The sequence below is a fragment of the Choloepus didactylus genome, chromosome 21 (genome assembly GCF_015220235.1).
Source record: "Choloepus didactylus isolate mChoDid1 chromosome 21, mChoDid1.pri, whole genome shotgun sequence".
NCBI classification, from domain to species: Eukaryota; Metazoa; Chordata; class Mammalia; order Pilosa; family Megalonychidae; genus Choloepus; species Choloepus didactylus.
Window position 1 is genome coordinate 1,389,671 of NC_051327.1, and position 17,823 is coordinate 1,407,493.

The 17,823-nt window shown below is 42.4% G+C and overlaps 1 protein-coding gene across 1 annotated transcript in view; it reads right to left on the reverse strand.

The window, feature by feature from the left end:
* PRKCB (protein kinase C beta) overlaps positions 1-17,823 on the reverse strand; it is a 364,546-nt gene that overhangs the window by 35,715 nt on the left and 311,008 nt on the right. Inside the window, exons 11-13 of the mRNA XM_037813650.1 lie at positions 9,245-9,336; positions 7,525-7,587; positions 1,082-1,220 (exon numbers count right to left, since the gene is read on the reverse strand). Of these exons, the coding sequence (XP_037669578.1) occupies positions 1,082-1,220; positions 7,525-7,587; positions 9,245-9,336 (294 nt within the window). The remainder of the gene's footprint in view (positions 1-1,081; positions 1,221-7,524; positions 7,588-9,244; positions 9,337-17,823) is intronic.

Below are 17,823 nucleotides of genomic sequence, written 5' to 3' on the forward strand. Positions count from 1 at the left end.
CATTAATGAACATTTTTTCAAGTGAGTACATACAGATTTAACCTGATTTTTGTATAGGCTGGATAATATTTCCTAATATGAATATAGCTTATTTTAGCTAATCATTCCTTTATTGAGAACCATTGAGGTTGCCTCCTATTATTCATTATCACAAATAGTACTGCAATTTAAGGACTCTTCCACCTATGTGTATGTTTATAAAATAGGATCCTAGAAGAAATGCTTTGGTAAAAGAGTGTGTAGGTTTTAAATTTTATGCTGAACTATTTAATTGCATGGGACCTCCCATCAGCATTGTTACAAATCAAGTAACTGACAGTTAAGAAAAGAGGAATTCTAAAATGTCCATTTCTAAGACTCTGTACCACACCCTCAATTCCTTCACTAAAAACTCCAGAAACAGATTGCAAAATGCCACCCTTCCAAGCACCAATTCAGGGAACAAAGGAACATTTTCATCTGGCACAAATTATTGAACCATGACACGCTGGGAAAATCCTTTTGGCACCTGACCATTTTCTTTGGGAAGGGAAGGGAACACTATAATTAAATACTTTACTCTTCTGTTTAAATCTTAATCACCAGAAGAGGAAAACTCTGAGTCTTTCAGAGTTCATCACAAGTGCCACATGCCTATGAGTTCACAGGCCCCATGTCAGCCCAGGGAATTTCTCCTTCTCTTCCCCCAGACTCCTTCTTTCTTTCCCTTCCCTCCCCTCCCCCTGCCCCACTCTCTCTCAACAAACATTTCAGTGTCATACTTAGGAGCTATCATATGGCCATGAGCCATAGCATCTTGACAAAGAATTTTACTGATGTGTGGTAAATGGTTCTTTTGAGTTTTATTTAAATTTTCTCCCAAACCTTAATGTATTTTGGGCTTGAGCTTCTGGATGTGTGCTAAGTTAATTTGCATGTGTGATCTGAAAGGAATGATTTTAGAGTACAGGATAAGGACCAGCCCGAGGTTTCCTTGCCAGGTACTGCGCACTACCCTTCCCACCTCTAACTCAGCCATGTAGGGAGCAGGGAAGACAGGAAGGCAACTCGGGTGTGCACCGAGAGTCCCGACAGCTCTCACCTCAGGGGCGATGTAGTCTGGAGTGCCGCAGAATGTCTTGGTCGTCACCCCATCCCAGATGTTTTCCTTACACATGCCAAAATCAGCAATCTTGATGTGCCCCTCAGAATCCAACATCACGTTGTCAAGTTTTAGGTCACTGCAGCAGACATAACAATTAGGGGGTTGATTAAACGCTATTTATTTCAAGTCAACCAACAGCCATTCATTGTGTGCAAAATGTTATGCTAGGTGTTGTGGCAGCACAAAAGTGAATATAAAACAGCCCTTGCCCTCCAATAGCTTACAATGTGGCAGGGACATAAAAGAGAGCCCACAAATTTCTATCATTTTTTTTCCCATAGATTCAACTATGCAGTGCCTCAAAAGGAAATAATGAGGTAGCAGTTCTGAGAAAAGAGAGAGCCACAGAAAATTAAACAAAGGGCAGCATGTCCATAGAAGCTTCAGGCATCCAAGAGAATTCCAAGAGGTAATCTTTGCAAATTAAGGACCCCTGATATATGGCAGGAACATCTATTTTTTTCACACACAAAATATTTTTTTCTGAATATCTTTGATGATCATGGAGGAAAAAAAATGATTGAGAGAATCTCATTTAACTCTTAAGTGCTCAACATTCTCATAGGCCAGTTCCTCAGAGCATGATGCAAGAGTTCCCATTTATTTTTTCAGTCAAAAAATATTTGTTTCATACCTACTATGTGATATGCCTAGAGCAGAGTATACAGCTGTGAACAAATAAAACACACATCTGGTTCTTATTAAAATTTAAAATATAGTGTAGGGAAAGAGACAATTAGCAAGTATTCAAACCTATAAGCAACATTGTGGTAGGCTGAATTATGTAATCTTAATCCCATTCCTGTGGATGTGAACCCATTGTAAAAAGGGTCTTATAAAATGCTATTTTGAGTTGAAGTGTGGTCAACTGAACCAGGATGAGCCTTAATCTGGATTACTGGAGTGTCCTTGATATGCAGAAGAAATTCAGACACAGAGAAAGCCATGGGGAGGAGAGGAAGCAGGAAGGTAGCAGGAGCCTGGAAGAGAGAGGTAAGGACATCTCCACATTATGGGAAAGCCAAGGAACTCAAGGATTGCCAGCAGCCAAAAGGCTACTGACCCAAAGAGGAGGCCAGCCTTCTAGCCTCTGAAACCATGAGCCAATAAATTCCTGTTGTTAAACCAACCCATTGTGTGGTGGTATCTGTCATAACATCCAGGAAACTAAGACAGTGATTATTATAGCTTCTGATAAGTGGCCTGGAGAGAATAAAGAGTATACTGGGATCACCAGTAACTGGGAGAGGTCACTTTAAACAGGATGTCAGGAAAGACCTCTCTAAGGAGGTGACATTTAAATTAAAGGATATGTGCTACATTCTCATTCTTTTATTTCCCATATGCATTGATCAGGAAAGCTTGATATTTTGGGGAATGTTTACAGCCCTCACCATATCAGATCAATGCAACATACTTCCTCCTCTCTCAATACCTAATCCAATGTTAACTGTTTTTTCAGGACCAGTGTGTGTGTGTGGGGGGGGATAATCCATGGTCCACATTTTCCAATCTCAATAGAAGATGGAGGAGTCCAGCTTCCTGAGATGTAAGGGGATCTTCTGTTCAATTCAGATCTCTCCCTTAAATCATCTTGATTGGGTGATGGACATCTAAGGTTTGTTCCTATTCTAGCAACCTGTGGTAAGAGCATCCTAATATTCCTTCGAAGAACAACCCTTCCCCCACTCTCAAGCCAAGTCATGTGGGTGGTACTGATCCCTACTTCTGGCTCCCAGGAGGGGTCAAATGACCCTGGCCAGTCCAGGGGAAATACCCCATCCTGCTGATTACAATGATTGGTTCAGAAATGGGCATGTTACCCAATCTGAGCCAATCAAAGCCATTTAGCATCAGTCCCAGCACTTCTGGAAGCAGCAGGAAAGAGATGAGTTCTTTTTACATTGGGATTGCTCAGGTGGTAGAATACAAGTCTAGAACTGCCAGGGGTCATCAGATGGAGAGAAGAAAGCTACTGTAGAGAAAGCAGAGCCTAGAGGAAGTGAACCTACATGACATCATTTGAGTCCTTGGATCCATTCAGGACTAAAGTCAGATCTACCCATGGACTTTTCATTATGTCAGCTAATAAGTGCTTCCTTGACCTTAAGTTAGTTTGAATTGAGTTGCTGTCATCACTTCCAACTAAAAAAAAATACAACCTGAAAATATATCCCTAGCATCGCCTATCTGTTCCTGTGACATCTCTTTATCTTTATAGGGAGGCCCACCTGCACCCACTGTTTGCTGACAGCAACATGCCTCTATTCTGGGGGCTGTCCATGGTGCTGCCCATAGCAAGACTTCTTGTTTATCTACAACCACAGCGGTTTCAGAATCCCAACTTGGATCTTAGAAAAACTGATCTTTGCAGCAACTTGCTTCAGAGTGTCTCCCCTCAACACACCAGGTCTCTGTGTTGATTAACAGAGACCCATGAGGTCCCTCAGCTTGTCCACATGTCCAGAAACAGGCAGTGGGGCAATTGGGGTTTGCGTCTATTCTAACAAATCTTCATTTGTTCAAGATAAGGGGCTTCAAGTGCCAACAGCCAGCAGTTCTTGGGCTTGAAAGACACACCAGCTCTATTCACTGTCACATAATAGTGCTTTGTTATTCCATTGCACTCTTTTGTTCGATGTAATAAACCCTCATTTCTGCTTGCAAAGGGGACTAGGGCAATTGATTTCATTTCCTGAAATCCATCGAGGGCAAAATTAACACACATTTCAGAGTCAGCAATTGATAAATCTGACACCAAGTTTGGCAGGAAGGAGATCTGTTCCTCTCCTCACCCAACATCTCCAGGCATGGTCCTCAAAGAGGATCCACATCCTCTTTAGGAACCATCCAATTAATTGGAGATTGAAATGAAGGAGTGAGGTATGTGTAACATTTTAAAAGACTTCACCATGAAGGTGATCTTTATGAAATTACAAAGTCATTCATCTTTTGTCATGTAACTTTTTTCTTTTACAGTTTTTACTTGACTATCAATTTCAAGAACTCTGTGTCAATCGGACTACTTGATGACAAGCAACAAAACCAGCTGTGGCTATTTAAAGTTGAATAAGAATTTATGAAAGGACATCACAGAATATCCATGGAGACTGCACAACCAGAAACAATGGCTAATAGCAACAAAAAGCTGGTCCAATAAAGATGCCACCAATGTTGCCATTGGGCACAGACCTTGCCTCTTATTCCATTAATCCCTAATGCTGGACTCACTTGTTGCTAAGAACTGCTTCTCCCCCTTGCCTCTGGAAACTAGATGCAGCTGCTTACTGTGGCTACTCTCAATTCTACAGTCTACAGCTTCCTTGGTCACTAGCTTCTGAGTCAAGGTCTGGGGTGAGCCTGGGTTATGTGCTTGCCCTTGCTGCAGGAACACTGTGAAAGTGAGTATCTAGCATTTTCAATCTTTATAGGAGGAGGTAGACTCTGTTTCTGTACACAAAGATAAGGCTTAGAATAGTGGTAAATGTCTCCTAAGTAACTACATTAATAGTGGGGAAAGAATGAGTGAAAGCAAAGAATGGTTCAGAGAAAGATTTTTGGTTAGGTGTGGTATTAGCACTGGAAATGCAAAGTCATAGACCACTATTTCTGGATCCTGTAGCCTGGCTGGCCAAATGCCTGGATCCATGGACCCCAGATCCCAATTCAATTCCCTGCTAGGATTGGAAAGCTAGCCTTGAATCCCAAACTAGTAGACCAGAACTCTAATAATTTCTTCTCTCGTTTCCTCTCCTGGAACTGTAGTGCCATATTTAATCTCAACAACCCTGAAAGATTGGTTCTATCCTAGTGTAGGCACATCCTGCAAAGGAACTAGGATCTAATGTCAGCACATAAGGTGAAAATCATATAGAGGGAAAAACTACCCATGGTCTCTGTTTCTTCAGTTAAGCACAAGATGAAGTCATTGGCTTGAATTTAAGTGCCATGTCATATGGAAGACAATGTGTACCTTTCAATACCAGAATTACATTCAGCACAAGATGCTCTCACTGTGAGAGTCAACAGGGGACCTGAGGGATTAGAGGATTCACATGTCCCATCTCATGCTCACATGGTGACATATGTTCCTGGAGGGCAAGCATGGGCAGAATGACAGCAGTATTTAAAATGTATATTATTATTCTCTGTTCTTCTACCCTTGCTAGGATCTCCCACGTGCCAGGGACATTCAGCCCTCCATCATCAGGGGTAAACAGGGAATCCATATGCTCAGGGTAAGATTGCCCTTCCCCCAGTAGATTTCATAACACTCTTCAAGGAGTGATAAAAGGCCCCATGACTCTGCAGGACACTGGCAAGACCTCCATCTTCCTTCCCTCCATCCCACCTGCACTCATCGTCTCACCTCCACTATCTGCCTTGAGACACCAGGGTACATCTTTTTACACCCTGTATTGGATTGAATAGTGTCCTCTCCCAAATCTTCTCCACCTGAAGCCTCATAATATGACTTTATTTGGAATAGGGTCTCTACAGATGTAAGGGTTAAATTAAGATGATGTCATACTAGATTAGGGTGGGCCCTGTATTAGTTTCCCGGCTGAAACTAATACCATACAATGGGTTGACTTAACAATGGGAATTTACTGGCTCCCAGTTTCAGAGGCTAGAGAGCTTGCTTCCTCCTAGGGTTGGTATCTTTTGGCTGGCTGGCAATTTTGGGGGTCCACTGGTTTTTCTGTCTCATGGCAATGCTGCATTCTTCTTTCTCTTCCGGGTTCCATTCACACCCAGCTTCTGGCTGCTCCCCACGGCTTCTCTCTGTGTCCAATTTCCTTTCCTTATATGAACGTCAGCCACTTTGGATCAAGGCTCACCCTCATTCAGTTTGGAAACCCCTTAACTAGTATCATCATCAAAGGTCCTATTTACAAATGGGTTCACACCCACAGGACCTGAGCGTGCTTTCTGAGGGGGACATGATGCAATTCCCAAGAGGCTCCAAATCCAAAATGACTGTTACCCTTATAGGAAAAGGAGAGGACATACAAAGACATAGACACACAGGGAGGAAGGCCATGTGGAGACAGAGATGGAGACTGGAGTGAAGCAGCTACAAGCCAAGGATCACCAAGGATGCTGGGAAGAGAAGCTGGAAAGAGGCAAGGAAAGATTCTTCCTTAGAGCCTTCAGAGGGAGCGTGGCCCTGCTGATACCTTGATTTCAGACTTCTGGCCTCCATAACTATGAAAGAATATATTTTTGTTGTTTTCAGCCACCAGTTTGGAGTCATTTGTTCTAGCAGCCTTAGGAAACTAAGACAGCCCTTGTTCATCAGTTCCTACAAGAGGCCCAGGACTCACAGGTCCTCTCTCATCTCCCAGCCCCTACTCAACAGGCCCCCTACAGAATGAGCAGCAGCCCACCACCCGTGCAGCACGCACCAGCCCCCTCTCCCTGGCTTAATTTGTCCCCACAGAACTCATCACTACCTGGCAGATTACATTTTTATGGTTTAGCTATCTGTTCCATAGCTAGAATGTAAGCTCCACGAAGGCAGGGGTTTTTGACCGTATCCTTCACTGCTGTATTCCTACTACACAGAATAGTGCCTAGCACAGAGTAGGCTCTCAATAAGTATTTGTCAAATGAATGAATGAAATAGATTTTCATGGCTCTCCATGATCTTTGAAACAGCCCCTTGCCCATACCAAGTGCTGTTTGGAAGCCCCATGCACCCATCAGCCTCTCTTGTATAACAGACCAGCCCAATCCTGCACTGACCATGCCATTCGCATCCATGTAGCCTAAGGAGGATTGGACACCCTGGCCTTGCTAAGAAATAGTAGCCCCGGACTCAAGAGTCTGCATTGCATGAAATAAAAAATGGTATGATTCATTCAGCTATGATCATACACTTGCTCCTCCAAAAATGAGCAAACGCCAAATCCTGAATTTAATCCTGTCTTTTGGGGCAAGCTACTGAGAGATCCATTTCCAAGTTGTGGCTGTAAAGCAGAAAAAGAGAAATGTTTCATAATAATATGATCCATCACATTCTGCCAATCAAGCTTCTATGCTTGCTCCTCAAATGTGGACAATCTCTCATGGGCAAGAGAAAGATGAACTGGAGCCCCATGGGTGAGCTCCCTTCCCTTAGAGAAAATGTCTCATGTTTGAGCACCCCAAACTATCACTGGTGGCAGAGTCCATCGAGAATTTCTATTGCCATATAGAGCTGCCCAAACTTTGCCAGGGCAGTGGGCGATGCTGCCTGGCAGAACACATGCCCAAGTTAGTCCTGGAGGATCCTCCCCCACTATGGATACTAATTTTAAAAGCAGTTAAAGAGAGATGCAGGGAAGGGAGGAGTTGAGAGAAATGAGAAGATAGAAAGTACAGCCGCGTTCACATACCGGTAAATGATGCCCTTGCTCTGTAAGAAGAACAGACCGATGGCAATTTCTGCAGCGTAGAATCTGGAAATGTAAAAAAAAAAAAAAAAAAGCAACAGAAAATTCAAGGACACCATATGCTTGGAAAACCTCAGGATTCAATACAACAAGGAACTAGGCAGAGAGCATTCGAGTACCACCACGGATGGCCAGCCACACATCTCGTAAAAAGCTGAGAGTATGGGTGTATTACGAGTTAGGAGAGTTAGGAAGCTGATTTAAGGACAAATTGAGGGTGGGCAGAGGCTCAACAATTGCATACAGGGGAGGGGGCCATAGGATATGATGAACTGGGTAGAAAATGATAGTTTCAGACTATAGCAAGTTAAAATATCTCAATAATAACAGCTAACATCCTATAAAATGCTTACCATCTACCTAGCATCATTTTAGGCATTATCTGATTTAATCCTCATAATGACCCTAAGAAGTCAGTTTTAGGATTGTCCCTCAAATGAGAAAGCAGAGTCGTAGAGACATGAAATAACTTGGCTAAATTATAAAGCTAAGGAATGATACAGCCAGGATTGGAAACAGCATCTGTCTGAAGTGTAAGCTTCTAATGAAGGCCCAAAAGGAAAAGGGGTTTTAAGATAAATAGAAAGCCCAGTTATATTGTAAAGGTTGGGCAGGCTTTGGGGAACTCTGCTAAGAGTCCTGACAATATGTCTCTGTGATACTGGAATTAAGGCCTGTGGTCAATTAGAAATTAGAAGTAAAAGAAGAGCTGACCCTGTGGACCCATAAGCATTGTGTTGGCATATACTAATGGCTTGATCTGGAAATACAATAATATAAACCCTACCAGAACCTAGTGTTCAAACCTCAAGAGGTGGGAGAAGAGAGAGGCAGGACCGGACTGAACAGGAGCCAGGGAGCTTCTGTTAAGAGAGAACTAGGATGCTAATCTGATGCTAAGTCCTATGACTTGCCATGTTCCTAGTTGCCCACAGAATTCCAAGCAGGGGAGTAATATGATGAGACTGTTCTAGATACTAGCTGCCCTGGGGACTGAAGGGGAGAGAACGGACTTGGCAGGGGAAGCACATTTCCAAAAACCTGGGACCAGAGTCTCCCCCTCCCAGGAACCACAGATCACAGCCATCAGGCAACTGGATCCTTCTCCCTGGAGTCAAGGTATCTGAGAGGGAGAGTGATACAGGAGGGAGAATGGGAGCATAAGAGGCTGGGGTCAGAATTTTGGATCTTTCTCACAATAGCCCTGCAATCTTGAGCAAGTTTCCAAAATGTGGTTTCCTTGTTGGTAAAGTGGAGATAATGAGAACACCCAGCTTCCAGGGTTGTTCTCAAGATTAAATGAGACAGTGTCTATTAAGCACTTAGGGTATGGCATGTAAGCTCTCAGTAAGTACTGGAAAATGAACAAATAAAACCTACAAAAATATTCCCCAAGGTAGCTACAGGGGCTTCCTTAGGTATCAGGGACAAGAACTGGACACAAAGAAAATAGAAGGGTTTTTAAGAGTTTCACATTCTTAGTTGGTGGGCAGGAAGAAAGAAGCATCCCATATGAAGCAGAATACCCTTCTCCCCTGGCAGTACCTTGCTAACAAGTAAGTCCCAGATGTTGAATAAAAACTCTCTTTGGCTAAAACCCCAAAGGCACTAACATCACATCTGTTTTCCCCAAGGAAACCGTACAGCCCAGGTTCTCACTTACACAGCGTGAGGCTCCTTAAACCGGCCAACTTGTTGGATGTGGTACATGAGGTCACCCCCATTCACATACTCCATCACAAAGTATAGGCGGTCCTGGGAGAAGGGAGCAAACGGCAAAATCAGCATTCTGTAGTTCCTCGGGTTCCACATGGGAAGCAGGGAGTAGCTGGGATTCATGATCAAAACAACCAGGACTTCCTGGTAGGACCTATTTTCCAGGCTCAGTGTTACCCCAAGTAGAGTATTTGTATATTTTCTTTAATTAATAGCTATTCATGTTCGTTTTCACTGGAAAATATAATAAGCACATTAATCTCGTCTCTAATGGATAATATTACTTAGGATGAGGCTAATTTGAATGAAGGTGGAAAATATTAAGTAAATAGTATTACAGGTGGTAGGTAGCTGTGGAAGCCAGCCTCCATGACGGCCCCCCAAGGATTTTCACCTCCTGGTATTCATGCTCTTGTACAGTGCCTTCCCACATTTAATAGGACTGATTTATGTAACCAACAGTTACTCTGAAAGCGAGTGTGGACGCCAGGGATTAGGACATGAAAGGCATGGCAGCTTCCATCGCACCTCTCTTGGGTCACTCACTCTGGGGGAAGCCAGCTGTGCTGTCATGGGGAGATTCAAGAGGCTCTGTGAGGTCTACATAGAAAGGAGCAGAAGCTTCCTGCCAAGAGGCAGCACCAGCTCCCCAAGCCCTGTGACTGAACCACCGTGGAAGCAGGTCCTTCCTCCCCGAGGCAAGCCCTCAGATGCCTGCAGACCTGGCCGGCAGCTTCCCTGCAACTTCATTTGGGACCCCAAGCCGGAGTCACCCAGGTAAGCCACAACTGAATTCCTGACCCACAGAAACCACGAGGGAATAAATGTTTACTGTTTGAAGCCACTGAGTTCTGCAGTACTCTGTTACACAGCAATAGATAACTAACACTGTGGCTATGGGGGAAAAAAAAAGAATGATCCAATCCAGGAGGGCAAATCCAGAAGTAAAAGAATTGAGGGCAGAGAAAAAACAATCTATACTCCATTTAGGGAATTTTTTCACCAAGTCTTTCAAGGGAGACTATGAACACCTTCAAGTCAGGGGCTATGCCTTCCTCATCTGTGTAAGTCTCATTCCTGATTGCTGCACACAGTAGGTGTTCAGAGAGTGCAAGAGCCCAGCTCTGCCTCCTGATAGCTGAGTGTACTGGGAGAAGTTATTTAACATCAGGGTTTCCTTATCTGTAAAATAGAGATGATAATAATGCCCTAGGGCTGCTGTTGGGGTTGAATACAAATGGAGTTGGCCTTGAAGGACCCTGAATGCCTTGAATGCCTTGACTGAGACAGGTGCCTTGGAAGGCACCTACCACGTGACTGGCCTCCTCTTCTTCCATCAAAGGGTGTTGGCTGAATGAATGAATGACTGCTGCTTGATCAAATCATTCCTTTATGCCACATTCCTTTGGTTTGCAAGGGCAGGTTCTGCATTAGCTAAATTGTAAAGAGCACAAGTCCTTCTCATCCTCTCAGCTTAAAATCAGCCCCCATCTAAATTGGATCCACTGGATATATTCTTCCATGCCCCTTGGTGAGTTTTCCTTTGATCATGTACCACAATCCATAATTATATATTTAACTGGATGATTATTTACTTCATTTCCTTATTCACCCATTTATTAATTCAAAAATATTTATAAAGCCCTACGAGGTACCAGGCTCTAGGTGCTGGGGATACAGCAGTGAACAACAAGAAATTTCCCTGCCTTTACCTTTCATTCTCCTAAAAGTAGACAGATAAAGACAATAAACACTAAGCATAATAAATAAGTTATATAGAATGTTAAAAGGCATTATGTGCTATTAATATATAGGGCAGAGTATTGGGAGTGTCAGCTGGGATGGGATGGGAAATAGGGGCTCCAATTTCAACAAAGTGGTCAGGTAAGCCTTATTGAGAAGAACACGCTTCAGTGAAGACCTGAAGGAGGTGATGGAGTTAGCTATGCAGGTAGCTAGAGGAAGAACTTTCCAAGCAGAGAACATGGCTGGTGCCAAGGCCCTGAGGCTGTACCAGGCCTGGTGTGCTTTAGGAAGGAGGCTAGTGTGACTGGAGAAGGCGGAGGAGGGAAATGGGTGTAGGATATGACACTAAAGAGGTGATGGAGGCAGATCATGAAGAGCCATATAGGACTTCGATTCTCATTCTGAAACAGTTTAAAGCCAGATATGACTGATAGCTCCACAAAGCCAATTTCTTTTCACTATGTACCAAGAACCCTGCACCATGTCTTGTCCATAGCAAGCACTCAATGAACAATAACTGAGTGAATGAATGAGTGATTCTCAAGGCTGCAGGAGCTAGTGGGCCTCCAAAGCAGAGTCGTGGGGTCAGAAGGTTGGAGCCCTGGCATCACACTTTCTAGCTCGGTGGGTTTGGGAAGACCCCTTTCATCCTGGAGCCTCTATATCTTCATTTATGAAATGGGGATAATGTAATTATCTCTAGCTCTCAGACAACTGAGGGGCTCTAACAAAACATACTCAGCCCTGCAAACTGCAGAGATGAAAACGTGATGTCCTGTTAGCATTACTCATTTTTTTAAGCCAGACCAGTGTTTTCCAACTGAAAGTTGTGTCCCTCTGTGGGTCATTAAATCAAATTGGTGGGTCATGATCAATTTTTTAAACATGAAAAAGAAAAATAATGGAAGAGGGATTATCAGAGTGCCCTGCACAGAGTACCACTAAGCATTATTTTGTGAAATTTGTGTGTTGCTTATATTTACATGTAAGTATGGCTAAGTTGTGATGTAAGATGAACTTCTTACTATGGTTTGCTGTTCAAAATTGTAAAGTCACTGTGCTGGGCTTAAAAGGCCAGGAGGAGGCATGGTGGGGAAGTTGAAGGGGCCAAAGTTCCAGCTTTGAAATCAATAAAGGATATGAAGTCTTGCTCCAGTAGTTACTAGTTGTGGAATGCTGACCAGTTACTTAACCTCTCTAAGCTCCAGCTTTTCTTCACCTGTAAAGTGGGCGTTATGACACCTGCCCCACAGAGTATTAAACTGTCTACCTGATACTGGCCACATGACAAACGTTTAATCCCACCATTTAAAAAGATTGTCCTTATAGCACATAGAAATGTACTTTATATATAACAATCATAGGCTACTGGCAAATTCTGAGTGCCTAATAATTGTAATAATAGCAATAATGAAACAAGCCACCATCTTTTGAGTGCTTACTGTATGACAGGCACTGAGCTATGTGCTCTATATATTTTATCCAACTTACATGTCTAAACAACCCAATATGACAAGTACTACCATTTCCTCCCTTTGAGGGAAAGTTGACGCTCAGAAAGGTTAAGTAACTTGCCAATGGTCAGTTGCAGAAACAGGATTTGGGCCCCGTCTGTCCCATTCTGGAGCCTACACTTGTAACCTCTGCGTTATGCTGCCTCCAGAGAGTATACCTGACATGTAAGGTTCTGTGCTGGACATCATATGGATGTCTGGGTATATCCTTCCCCTCAGAGAACTTCCAGTCCAGGAGGGGAGAGAAGGAAGGTAGAGAGCCTGCTCTATGCAAAACAGTTACAGAGGAGGAGCCCAGGTTAACCAATTTTCTTTTGACGTGTCAAAGGACTTAGACCAACACTACTTTGCCCTCTCAACATACCTAATGAGAGGTAGACAGGGAGGTGGAATTCTCACTACTGTTTGCAGGGTCCAAGGCATAGGAGATTTGCAAAAAGGTCACATACAGTTGGTGGCAGAGTGAAGACAGTAAACCAGAGCTGCCAACACCCAGTCCCTGGTTCTTTGGGGGGTTTTTTGATAGAAAACAAGCCTAAAAATAGCATTTGTCTTTGCTTCACGTTGAAGAGAACCAAAACACTTGCTTTTAAAAATTATTTTTAAAACTAGCAGATGGCATCGGCCACAGAGAGAGAGAGAGAGAGAGAGAAGTAAGCAAGGGAAAATTTCACTTGCTTGCTTTCTGCTTGGAAGAATTCAACTTGCCCCCCAAACTCATTAGTCAGAATCCCAAATCAGGAGATGGTTCCACTGTGGGTAATTCCATGTCCTGTGTCCATTTCTACCACTAACCATATGCAGGGAAACCCTGAAATCCTCATCTCTGGACCGTTCTGAATCTGGCTTCGGCACACCAATGTCTCCGCTATTAAATGTTATGGTTGGCATCTCGCTGTCCTTTCATTTCCTGAACAAACACTTAATGATGCCCATTCTATGCCAGGCACTAGTCTACGTGCCAGAGACGCTACTATGAATAACTGATGGTGCCTGGCATTAAGGATTCCCCAGCCAAGAGGGGGAAACCAGAGAAATTTCCAAATGGCAAAACTTCCCAAAGTGAGATGGGAGATCATTTCAGGTGGGATATGGATAAATATATATTTACCTTGAAAGTTTTCTGTTTGTTTAATGTGCATTGTGGAAAATAACAACTAGTCCCTCAAGCCCCTGATTTTATTGATAGTATTTCTAGAGAGGAGAGGAGAATGCGTAGGGTCACAAGAGAGGAGAAGGGGCAAAGTAGGGGCAGCCCAGATGACAGTACACTGCATAAGGCCATCCACCCAAACTTCAGTTGTTGCATAAACCAACTTAAGGATTTTTACCATGTTTGTCTACTGTCTCTGCTAATATGTACTTATATTTAAATACTTCTCATTTTTTTTTGCCTAAGTGCAATTATTTGAAAATTTTAAAACTTCATACCAAATTCAGAAATGAAAATCATTGTCACTGTAAAAAATAAATACACATCTGAAATCCATCATCTCTATGCTATATTTGGTCAGGCTCTGGTACATCAATTCCATTAAATGACTTATTTTTAAAATAAAGGCAATTTGTCCATATACCACTAAATTCATCTCCCACTCCACAGCGGAAAACATCAAAGTTAGGAAAACACTTCCAGAGGCAATTGAGAGCCAATCTTGAGCAAAGAAGTGAGTTTTAGAATTTTATTGAGCATTTGTTATATACAGGTCATGGTACTAAGTGTTAAAGGGGCAAAAAAGCATAAGTAACATACAGACCTCAACCTTAGAGAACTCAGAATCTGCAGGTAGTTAAACAAATATACAACTTAACTCAGTCCAAAATCTAAAATAGGATGTGATAAAATAAATTGCATGAGAAGCACAAAGAGTGAGCTATGGTAGCTTCTGCTAACGAAATAGCCCTCACCCACTGCCTCCAATTCTTACATAATTATTCCCCTCCAAAGCTCTCTGAAATTTGGCTTTGTTCCCTACTCATCCTCTACAATTATTTCAAGACTGCCAAAGATCTTTCTTATAGTCACATCCAGTGGCTTTTGATTTGCTGGACCCTACTACATGAAAATAAGAAAGTATTTGTTGAGTAGTGACTTGGGGTCCCACTTGACTCTCTTCTACTTGCTCAGTTCTCTGACAAGGACTTGTCCAGCTCAAAGCTTCCACTCTCATCTTTCTGGGCTGTTGAATCTTGACTTATATTTCTATGCTCTCCCTCTCTCCTGAGCTCCAGTCAGCTCCAGCTGGCTACAGGACGTTTCTACGTGGGTGTTCCACTGTCAACTCCAATTAAAAGCTCAGAAAGGCAAGCTCACCATCTTTCTCTTCAAACTAGCCAGTCTGCTCAACTTTCAAAGTGCCTCTTCAAAATTGTCATTGTTATTACTCTTCACCATGCCATTGCCCTGGTCCTCTAAGTTTGAAATTAGCTCAGTTAATTTAAAATTCCTGTTCTCCTTTATCTCTCATTTTCAACCAGTAAATAAATAAAGTTAAATGTCTGTTGTAGCATTGTGCAAAATGGCTGGACAAAATTTCCCAAATTTGGAGCATAAAATAATGGCTGAATGGCATGTGCAGAATTTACCTGAGAGGCCCCAGGAGAAGGCAGGAAATTCAAAGAGAAAATCAGTCTTCCTCCAAAATGGCTGAAAGTAGGGTGTGGTGTGATGCCCATTTTTTTCTTAAACTTTTTATTTTGAAATAATTTCAAACTTATGGGACAGTTGCAAAATAATACAAAACCCATACAGAAAACTGCAACATACCCCCTCCCCAGATATCGAGATCCACCAATCTTAACATTTTAACACATTTTTGGTATAATTTCATCTATCTACATACCTACCCATTCACCCATCCATCCATCCTTCTATCTAACCCCATCTATTCATCTATCCACCAACCCATCGATCTTTCTATTTATCTATTTTCTAAACATTTGAGAGTAGGTTGTATACTTCATGCTCCTTTAACACATTAACATTTAGACATTTCCTTCCATGTATATTTCCTAAGAACAAGGATATTCACTTATGTAACCACCTTAAGTACAGATATCAAGACACCTGCCACTCTTACTAACACATTATGGACAGAGAAAACAAACAGTGAGGGCAACTCTACATCCCATGCTCTAAGGAGAGTAAGAGTTTATTTATTTAATGGTTGTTAATGATTTTCCAATCTGGTCAGAGAATTAATCCCCTCTGCAAACTGTTCCCTCTATTGCACAGCTCCATCTGTTTCTCTTCAGAGAAGTTGTGTTGTGCTGCAGTTAAGAGCCCTGACTTTGGCATCAGCTAGTCCTGGGTTCAAGTCCCAGTTATACTGTTAACTTGCTTTGTGACCCTGGGTCAGTTACTTAAACTTCCTCTATGTTTGTAAAGGAGATTATAATAGCTTTTCCTTCATAAGGGTGTCACAGGAATACATAAAATGATGCACAACTAGTCCATGCAAAATCAGAGCCTCACTCAAATAAATGTATGGTCAAGAATATGTATCACACATATCTTTTCTTTCCTCTATTTTATAGCCTATAATCACTATCAGAATCAAGCATTCGATGGTCCTCTCTTTTTCAACTTTCTAAGCCTTGAACTTCCACATAGATAGCAAACTTCTCAAAGACTAAGACCACTTCTCTTCTTCCTTGGAATTCCATAGACCTTTTATTACTGAATGAATATGCAAAGTCCATCATCACACATCAGGCTGTGTCTATTCCTAACCACCCAGCTCTACATGCCTGGGTTACTCTCCTGGTTCCTTTCCTGCGCTCAAGATTTTTGGATGGCTTCATCGACTAAGGCCCTGACAACTGCTAAGCTCTTACCAGCTCCCTATCCTTGGAGACACTGAATGCCATATGAATATCCCAAGCAGCAGGCTATGTCCTGCTTTGACCCAGCTCGTTGCCTTGAATCAAGATGGCACCTCCCACCTGAACCAAGAATCAATCATTTCCTTCCTGTAGATACAACACTTTCACAGAGATTCCTGTTGAGTTAGTAGTAGCCAATTGCCAGCTGATTGGGCTAGGAATAAACATCTGACCTGAGCTGAACCAATCAGATTCTCTTTCCTATGAGTATGAATTGCAACTAAGGGAATTTGGTAGATGGGGCAAGGGAAGCCATGTTTACAAGCAGGGAGAAACAAAGAAAGCAAGAAAAAAGAGTTATAGAAATCTATTTTAGACAGCTTTCAAGTTACAGATTCTAGTTCCTCTTGAGACCCAGATGCATTTTTGCCTTTGTGTTGTGGCCTTCTAATAAAGTTCTCTTCTTATTCTTTTTTTGTTGTTTTTTTTTTTTTGTATGAGCTAGTTTGGGGCTAAAAGGTGTTCTGTTTCTTGCAACCCAACCATCCCTGACCAAGACAACTGCTAGGGCCTCTCACAGCAATGACCTTATACCAAATCATACTGCCATCCCAGAGCTGACCTGGACAGACCAGGGGCCTTTGGACACTCTTGGGGCTCAATGGACACACCAGCAGGGGCCAGCTCTACAAGTGGGTACCATTCCCCCTTGTGTCCCCTCTTGCTTTCTGGGTTGACTCCCCTCCCAGCATGCCTTGTAACTGCAGGGCCATGACAGCAAGTTTGGGGAGGAAGTAACTTCTGTCCTTCAGTGACTCACAAAATCTAATTCTATTTAAAAAAAAAAAAAAAAAAAAAAAAGAAGTGCATATGTTCAATTGAAAAGAAAACAGTTAAAATAGATGTTTTGCTAAAGCAACTTAACTGCCTGTGCCCACTGGCAGTTGGGAAATTGCATGAATGTGCCGGGCTGACAATTGTCCCTGGGAAAAACTGCAAAAAGGACTAGAGAAAACATCATTCTTTGGGGCTTCTGCAGCAAGGTGCCTCTCTGGCCCAGCTCTAATAATGCAGCTAGCCTCCATTTATTGAGTGCTTATTACCTTATTTAAATACAGCATCTCTTTTAATCCTCACTTATTATGCCCACTTTAAAGATGATAAAACCAATATTCAGCACTGTTAAGTGGCCTCCTGAAGGTCATAGAGCCAGTGATCACAGACCCAGGTGCACATGACTGAGGAGCTCATATGCTTATCCTCTGTGATTCCAGGTCAATTTGCCTAAAATCAGTTCATCTCGTGAGCAACTCCCACCCAAAATTCAACCCCTTCTGAAGGCTTGCACATCTATTTGGACATTAATTTTTGCCATCATCTGGCACATTAAAATTTTTAGAACTAATTTATTCTTGACATTATTGAAACAATATACATTCAA